The 9,404-nt window shown below is 40.8% G+C and overlaps 1 protein-coding gene across 1 annotated transcript; it reads right to left on the reverse strand.

Moving 5' to 3' along the window:
- Window positions 1-297: 297 nt before the first annotated feature.
- LOC118646789 lies at window positions 298-1,107 on the reverse strand. The gene has a single exon (XM_036290442.1). It carries the CDS (start codon window positions 1,105-1,107, stop codon window positions 298-300), a length of 810 nt encoding a protein of 269 aa, XP_036146335.1.
- Between the last annotated feature and the right edge of the window lie 8,297 nt (window positions 1,108-9,404).

Consider the following 9,404-nt stretch of genomic DNA (forward strand, 5'->3'; position numbering starts at 1 on the left):
GCCAGGAGGTCGGAACCTATGATCGGTGTGGTTACGTCTGCTATCATGAATCGCCATGTAAAGTCTCGTCGCAGTCCCAAGTTTGGCTGGATTGTGAGATCTCCGTATGTCGGTATTGGGGATCCGTTAGCCGCATACAATTCCCGGGAATTGATCAAGCGTCGTCCTCTGATCATAGTACGTGGATAGACGCTGACATCTGAACTGGTGTCGATGAGGTACTGCAACTCAGTGTCGCGATCGATGACGAATAGGCGGCGTGGTTGCGGGCTGGGACCGCTACTATCGGCTGCCCTCTTAGTTTTCCTCTTCTTGCTTCTTGAATTTGCACGGTGATGTGCACTTCTTGGCCTTCCCCTTGAAACGCCTGTGGTAGTAGCAGATGTTGCTGTCTTCTTGCTTCTGTCTGTGACGGTTCTGTGACCTCTCACGCTGCCTAGTTTTATTGGCACTGCGTGAAAAACGATCGTTCAGGCTGGCTACTTGCTGAGCCATTTCCTTTATCTGCTGCTCTATCGTAGACGGCGTGGCGGTAGCTGGTTGTATACTCGCGACTGCTCCTGATCTTCCCGTGATTTCAAAGACTCGGTCGGCTTGTGCTGCGACTTTCTCCAGGTCGTCGGCGGTGCGGGTTGCCAGGATGGCTTGTAGCTGCGCGGGAAGTCTGCCCATCCACAGTGTCCGTAGGAGTTCCTCAGGCATGGCGTTCTTGGCGAGCGACTGTAGATGCCGTAGGAACTGCGACGGTTTTCTGTCTCTAATCTCTTTGTGCTCCAGGAGTTGGCGGATCTGCTGCTCTTGCGAGATGGATAGGCGCTGAATTAATGCCCTTTTCACGCTCTCGTACTTATGAGCCGCTGGAGGTCGAGTAATGAGGTCCCGGATTTCTTTGGTGTGTCGTGTTTCTATGTGTGACACGACATAGGCGTAGCGAGTGGCATCCTGTGTGATTCCACTCAGTGTGAACTGGCTCTCAATTTGTGCGAACCAGAGTTCCGGCTTGTCGGCCCAGAAGGGTGGCATCTTCAACGCTACTCGGTGGATGTTTGAGCGCTCGACTTCGGGGGCTGCCATCTCGATTACCGTGTCGTCCAATGAATCCGGCATGGTTGATATCCTCAGAGATCACGTCGGGGTCACCAATTTGTATGGGGAGTCGTGGTTAGGTTTGGTCAATCAGAAGGCCCCCTTTTAACAATAATAAAACGTATCGGATATATTTGATCTCTCTATGTACACTTGTAAATGCGTCAGTGTGTAATTGATCTTGAGGTAGCCGGAAGCTGGTTCGTTCTGGACGTGGTAGGAGTAGGCGCTGCTCGGAGTGGCTTCTTGGTGGTTATAACTTCCTCGGCAGTTCTAGCGTCGGAAGAAGGTCGTCCTAGTGGCGTCTGCCGTAAGCCTCACTGGGAAGATAGTTCCTTCTGGTTGCGTCTGCCGTCGGCCCTTTTCGGAAGATGGTTCGTACTGGTTGCGTCTGCCGTCAGCCTCTCTGCCTTTAGGGTAGTTGACCCCAGTCGTGGAAGAATAAGGCAGCGCCTGATGGTGTCTCCCGGAGGAGTTCCTTGTGGTACCAGAGAGCTCGCCCGTGCCGAAAGTCAGGAACGCTGGGGCCCGTAGGTACTCTTTCCAAAAACGAGAGCTAGCGTAGTATAGGCCCTTACGAGCTCGCTATACTGTGAAGCTTGGCTTTTTCCCTCGACGTGGGTGGTCTCCTTATGTAAACCACATGTTGTGTTTCTTGTGAGTTTGAGGCGCCGTGCTTTCGCCTAGTGGCGGCTGCGCGCACTACTCGCGGTCGCCGGGGCCGCTAACCCGGTCGCGGACGCTGCGTGCGCGCGCGCGCGTCGCGATGTGGCGTGCCGCCACAAATTTAAAATATTAAATTAATATTAAAGAAACATTAATTAAATATTATATAAGCATTTGCCCTAAATCATTATTTTAATTAATTAATTAATTATTATGTTACATAAATATTAAATCAATATTAAACACATATTTACTTGAAATGAGATATTTTTATTTAAATAAAATAAATATTAACTTTAATGTAATAAAATAATTTCAAGCAATATTTTCTAACATCAACGATGTTATAAACGTTTAGTTTTGTTTATAAATTTGTAAGAGCATTTATAAAATTTAATAAAATAAAGTTTTGTGAAACTTTATTTAATATGTACTTACACGGACAAATCAAATATTCGAATTGCATCCAATAATTTGTTTGGTATAAACAAATCGGCTGGATCTATCTCTTTTAATTTATTTAATTATTCAATGCGTCGTACAGCAAGGCTTGGATCTTTTATCTATAATAAAAATTTACGGTACCCAGGGATTGTCTGAATTGTTTAATGTTTTCAGGTTTCTTGTACTTTTATAGCTTATATCTTCTCAGATAATGGCTGTGTTTCTTTTCTAAATATCGAGTATAAAAATTCTTGTCTTTTCGATATTGCATTTCTAATATAATGTTTATAAATGATAAATTCTTCAACATAATTTGATGTAATATTCACACTGCAAACCTAAATGTTTTATTTTAAAATTCTTAAAATGTTTAAACCCTTGTAGCCACTTTTTAATCGTTTAGAAATGTATTAAGTATAAAGGCACATTAAGTGTTTTTTTTTAACACTTATGTGTTTTTACTTTATCATGGATTTAATGCATTTAAAATGGTTTATATATTTAAGCGTTTTAAATGCATTATTACGGAATACGTTTTCCTTAGAAAAACTTAATACTGCAGGATTAAGTGGCCAATGATTATAGTTACTAATTTTAAGCATTAAAAGCTATTTAATACCAAAAATAAGTAATTATGATATTATTTTATTATTAGAACCAATTTAATACTACCGATATTACATTTCTTTTCTATAAAGGAAAATATATCTTAATAATGCGTTTCGTGTTTATGTATATATATATGCGAGTTCAAATGTTTCATACGTAAAATAATAAATTCAGTTTCAAATTTATATTTTTATTTTAATAAACGATTTAATACGTAATGCTTAATTTTTTTACATTCTAAAAAGATTTCTTAATATTATTTTAATTATTTTATCAATAATGAGCAAAAATTATAATAGAGAATATTGATTTTGACCAACAGTCATTTCGTTCAAACGTAAGATTTAAAAAAACGATTAAGTATTAAATGTGTATTTTAACTTTATAAAGTTTGTATCATTGTGATTTTTTATGAATTCTGTGGGAGAAGCAGTAATATGTCATTAAAAAACTTAAATTTTAAAACGCAAAAATAATTGATTTGTTTCATTATAAACGTCAAAAAAATCTTTAAAAAGAGCTTTTTAAAAGTTAAAAAAAATTAAAAATAATTTTTAAAACTTGAAAATAATTTAGTTTTTATCATTGATTATCTCATGAAGATTTTCTGCATCTCTTATTTGTCGTATAAATTTAAGAAAAATTTGATTTTTCTGAATTGGAGTTTCAATTATTTCATAATTTAAATATTCCAATATGTTATGGTAAGCCCTAGAATATACAGTATCCCAGATGTAGTATGCAGCTAGTAAAAAGGTAATCACTTTTTCCATTGAGGGATTATCAATGTTTATATTAATAATTAACATCTTGATCAGCCACGATGTTCGCTATTCTAATGTCCTCTTCAACAATAAAAATGACACACCGCGGCGATTTTCCTTTGGTGCTTATTTTAAATCACTTGGTCCAGTTGTACAGAATTTTAAAAATATGTCATATACAATGTTTTATCGCCACCAAGCACCGTCTTTGTTGTCAACTTGTTTCTTATCCAGGTCAGATGTTAAAACAATTTTTATATGAAGGAGATAAAATTACCCCTCGTCCAACTGTTCTTTTAATAAACCTACCTTATACAAGATTATTAGATAGTTATGTTGAAAAAATAGAAAGAAATACATATCAAATTATGCAATCAACTAAAGTTATTATACATGGAACAACTTATCAAAATAAAAGCATTTTTTTATTAGAGTGTGAAGAAGATTCCATGCCTATTTTTGGGGAATTAAATGAGATATGTATTCTACGAAATGACATTTTATTTATAGTAACATCATTTGAAACTATTTGTTATGAACCTATAAATTAAATGCTTATCAAGTAAAGCCATCAAACAATCAACAAAGTATTGTTAATGTCAATAATTTAATATTTCCGCATCCTCTTTCTGATTTCAAAATTAAAAATACAAGGTTTATTTCATTAATAAATAATGAACGGTGTGAATTTTTTGGATAGATTTAAGCTTTTATAAAATTTGTGATGTATTTGTTAAAAACTGATATAATGTAAAATAAATTTGTAACGGACCGTATTTCCTACGCGGACTAGCTTGCCGGGATCGGGTGTAGGAAGGTCCCTGAGACAATAGACTCGGTATACGGAATAAAAGATAATATATTTAAAGAGATCTTTGATATATACAGTCTATTTACAATGGTATATGTGTGTCGGTGTGTGTATCGTGTGTCGTTCGGCGGAGCGGCTGTTTACAGGTGAGATGTGTGTGTATGTGTGTTTTTGTATTTCATGTATCGCGAGACGAAACAGCTGTTCGCTGTCGCGTAGCTGGCTTGGTGGTGGTCGCGGTGCGCGGCGACGAGCCGGCGGGCAATGCCCTGGCGCGTGAAACGGTGTTTCGTGGCGCGGTGAGGCGAGCGGTGTGGCGGGCGATAATCGCCGGAGCTTCAAGATCGGTGGTGCGCGGTACGCGGCGTGAAGCGCGGAGTATTGTGCTGCGCGGTGATTTTGACTTGCGTCTGGTGATCGAGGAAACGCCGGTCGATCTCCAGATCTCTCGAGGGAGACGGAGAACTCTCTACCCCCGTTGTGTTCGAGCCGGGTGATCGGGCGATTAAGGAAAAGTCCGTAGCCGAGAACTCTCGGCGAAGGCGGAGTACGCTCTACCCTCTGCTACGGAGACGAACTAGGAGTCAGAATGCGAGCGGTACCGAAAGCTCTCGGTTAAGGCAGAGAACACTCTACCCTCATTGCCGGTCGCAGGAAGCTTCTCAGGATCGTACTCTGGTCGGGATCGGAATCCAGCGTACGGTCGGAGCGAGAAGTGTCCCAGCCTCCACCGGAGCGGCTTTTTATACCCGCTCGGGTGGAGGATCGGGGATCTTCGGGTTTCCCCGCACTCGCTCCCCTCCCGTAGAGGTTGGGAGAGCGCGGGGAAATACGCCGAGCGGAGACGATGATTCGTCTCGACACTTTTTATTGCGGCGATTAGGACGGGCCGGTGCCCGTTTGTGCCGTCCGGCGGGTGTTCGGCCGGACCGCGCGCGGTCGGTGATGCCGGCGGACGGGAGGTTTGTTATGTGACGTGACGTTTTTCGTCAGTCACAAGGGCTGAATGGCCCGGCCGGGAAAAGGTCATTTGGGGCCGCTCATTACCCCGAGCGGGGGAGGAGCGGCCTCTCCTTTTCTCAATAAGATTTTGTTAGTTCTTAAGACACGTAGGTATCCGCCTAGCGGAAGTCGCGACCCGCGGGAGAGGTGGTGCGCCAAGATGACCTTTTGTGATTAACGGAGCAGCCGTCGAGGGAAGATGAATGAGAAGCATAGACGACCGAGCGGCGGGGCCCCGGACAGCCGGAGGACAGCGAGCAAGGGCAAGTAATTGCACACAGTACTGAGGTACGTTGTAAAAGTCAGGGGACAGACACTGCCGTTATACTGTATTGTAGAGAAAGGAGCAGCAGTCCGGTGCAGCCGGAGGCGACGCCGGGGAGGAAGCATGCGCCCCTACATCCGACAACCAGGATGGAGGAAGCCCCAGCCGGCGCGGTAGCCACGGCCCCGAGGAGTAGGCCGGACGGGGCCTGATCAACCCCGAGCCGGCTCAGCGGCAGCCGAGACAGCCAAGGACATCGTGGCGTGCAATCCGCGGCCTTCAAATTACGCGGCGTCATGACCAGAGGCGCCCTCGGACGCTGAGATCCTGCAGGACGGGCGTAGGACTCCCCATCGACTAGCGATCGGTGTGCGCAAATCGAAGCGCGATCGATGCGCGGGCCGCTGCCGGCGTCCGCGGCGCCCCCGACCGCTCACGGTTCGTCACTGTTCGGCGAGATAGCAACGAGAGCGGTTCCACGGCCATCGACGACGCTACCCTGCTTGTAAGGCCACCACTTCGACCACGCGGTTCGTAAGAGCGAGGACGGCCGGCCCGGCCTTTAGTGAGAATTAATTACCCTACCGAGCGTTCGGTAGGCGGATCTATTATTCTCGTGATACCGAGAGTCGAGTCACCGCGTAGCAGGGCCGTGTCGATCTTCGCCGCGTATAGAGAGTAGTTATTGCGCCTATTGTCTCCTCCCTCAGGGAATATATCGAGCCGACAGTTGATCTTTGTATTTGCGTAAGAAGTAAAGTCTCGCGACGGGATAGCGCGTAAAGTAATATCCGCCGGGATTCATCTGCCGCATACCGAGAGTGTGAGCCGGTTGTGCAATACCGAGGCGGGCTTCCGCAGATGAGGATTTCTGCACGGAATGCGCCAGTTACGTAGCGGCCTATCCCGTTTATCGCCTATTAAGTATTGTTAACGTCGTGTGTCGTTATATTGAAGTAGATTGTATTCTGTGTAGAGTAAGCTTTGAGCTATTGTGAATGTTGAGTTAAGTACGCTATAGCCGTACCGGTCAGTGCGTTATAATGATGAGATTGTAATCGATGGCAACGCAGTTGCCATCCTAACTTCAATACATGCTTATTATATTTATTCAGTCGATCTAGTTATTCACGCGAGACCTCTCCTCTCCTATTCCGCGTGCCGAGAAAGAACCTCGCCCCTCTGCCATTTCGTGTGGAGGCTGGCTAGCCGGCATTCGGCCGTCGTGCGAAGTACCGAGAGTATTGCGAGTTTTGTGCGGCGCGAATTACGCGCCTGGCGCCCAACCTTTTGTTAAGAAGCACGACGAAGTTGCAGACGTGAAGAAAGTAACGTTGCAGTTACAAATTACAATTTTATCTTAATCACATCAGAATTATCTTAATTACACAAATTTTTTTCTTAAAAAGTTACTTATAAATTGAATAGAACCTTTAAAATTATATTACTTTTTGTAAATGAATTAAATATTTATATTTTTGTACTCTAAATGTTTTTTCTATTAATAAGTGTTTTATTTTAATACGGTTTTAGTGTTTTATATTTTATTATAATACTTGAAAACATAAGTAAACGTATTATTTATGTAAAACGTATTAAATGTTTTATAATAAAACATGATGTTTTAATATGATGTATAAAACAGTTATTCTGTTTTATTTTCATATATTTGATGAGATAAAACACTTTAATGTTTTGTTTTAAAACACTTTATAAAACACTTAGATTTGGAGTGCAGGGTTGAGAACGTTACTTTAAAAAAGTAACTTGTTACCGTTGTTCGTTACTTATTTTAAAAAGTAACGCATTACCGTTACCGTTACTTAGAAAGTAACGATTCGTTACTTTTTTTGTTACTTTTTTAAAATGCTAAAGTAAGATGTTAGATTATAAAATTACATTATTTTATAATTAATATTAAAACTTAAAACTTTAAACTAGTTTCTATATAGCAAGCTTTTTTATATTAAACTCAACTAATAATTATTCTAATTCTTTATATTAATATCTTAATTTTTTTAGTATACTTATCTTTATAAAAATTTATATTGTAATTCACAAATGTCATTTTGTCAAAAATTTTTATTAAACTTTGTTTTCAAAAATTAATGTTGTTATTAAGTATTTCAATATTCACTACCACTATTGAAAATCTATAGTTCACGTTTCATATACATATACTATAGACTTTTAGACTTTTAGTACTAACAGTGACTATCGGAATCCAGCCTAAGATATAAGATAGAAAATATTTTTCAAACATATATTTAAAATATACTATAAAATATGAAAATAAATATTTTATAATTGCATTTATTGCACGTAACCTATAATCTGGCAGATAGGTTATACATTATATTATCTTATCTTATCTTATAATATTATCTTGGATTTTGTGATTTTTTTCTTAAAGGAAAACCACACATTTTTTGTGTGGCGCGCTTTTTTTACATTTTATAAAAAGGTAATTTTGTTTGGATTACATTTACGTTAAAGTGAACGATTTTTAGTGAATAATAAGGGACTTAATCAATTATTTTAACGTTTTTAAAATGTATTTTAAATTTTCCTACTTGGTAAGGTTAGAATCGATTCATTACACATCGTAGGCAGAATTAAATATTTACAAATAAAGAGATGCAGCTAATTTCTTTTAAAGCTGTGGACTTTTAGTATTTAATGACATAAATACCTTTTCGAGTAATTAATTCGTTTTTGTGGTTAAAACTATTTGTGTTCTCAACGTCTCACTGCTGCCAAGCTCATGAGCGAATGGTAAGAAATACGTATGCGTGCATCACTCTCAGAGACTAAAATTTTTTCTTAAAACTTTATTTTTAATATATAAGCACATAAATCAAATCTTTTTTCTTATTATAAGTACACTTTTTTGTTAAAATCACTTTTCTACATACATATATTAAGATTTATTGTTACATTTTATACCGGAAATATAAAGTGATGCGTAACACGCGTGATGCTTTAGTGATTAAGTCTGTAATACGAGTGAGTTCCAGATGCGCACAGTAATAAACGGATACAGCAGGCTGAGTGAAACGGACACAGACCAAATGCGCACAGACCAAATGCGCACAGACTAAATGCACACGGACCAAATGCGCACAGTCGCAAACCTATGTGGTGCAGAGAATGCTTTGCACACACCCACCCACCCACCCCCCCCACATACACACACACACACACGGCAGGTGCAAGGGGGGGCTTCGCCCTCCCGCACCCACCCCGTCGGTAGAGGTGCCCGAAAAGTCGCAATCCATGTGGTAAGTTTATAGGTTACTGTGTCCGTTTTGTCTGTGCGCATTTGATCCGTGCGCATTTGGTCCGTGTGCATCTGGTCTGTGCGCATTTGGTCTGTGCGCATTTGGTCTGTGTCCGTTTCACTCAGCCTGCTGTATCCGTTTATTACTGTGCGCATCTGGGACGCTCCCTGCAATACAGATTCAGCATAAAATGCGCTTATGCATAACCGCTATTTTCTCCCGTGTATTTCAAATTCAAATTATATATGCAATAAAATTTAAATCTCAAATTTTACATATTGTTGCACTCGCGGTGCAGCTTCGCACTCTCATTCGCACACACAAACTCGCGTCGCGCGGTAAATTAAGGAACGAACCAGGGATTTCGTTAACACGGTGCTTTATTCTCAGAGAGATACAATTAAAGGGAGCGTAAACAAATACGTCCGTTCAGCTTAAAATCCCGACTCGAACTCTCCCTTGACAACGCGTCAACA

Source organism: Monomorium pharaonis, chromosome 8 (assembly GCF_013373865.1).
Source record: "Monomorium pharaonis isolate MP-MQ-018 chromosome 8, ASM1337386v2, whole genome shotgun sequence".
Lineage (NCBI taxonomy): Eukaryota > Metazoa > Arthropoda > Insecta > Hymenoptera > Formicidae > Monomorium > Monomorium pharaonis.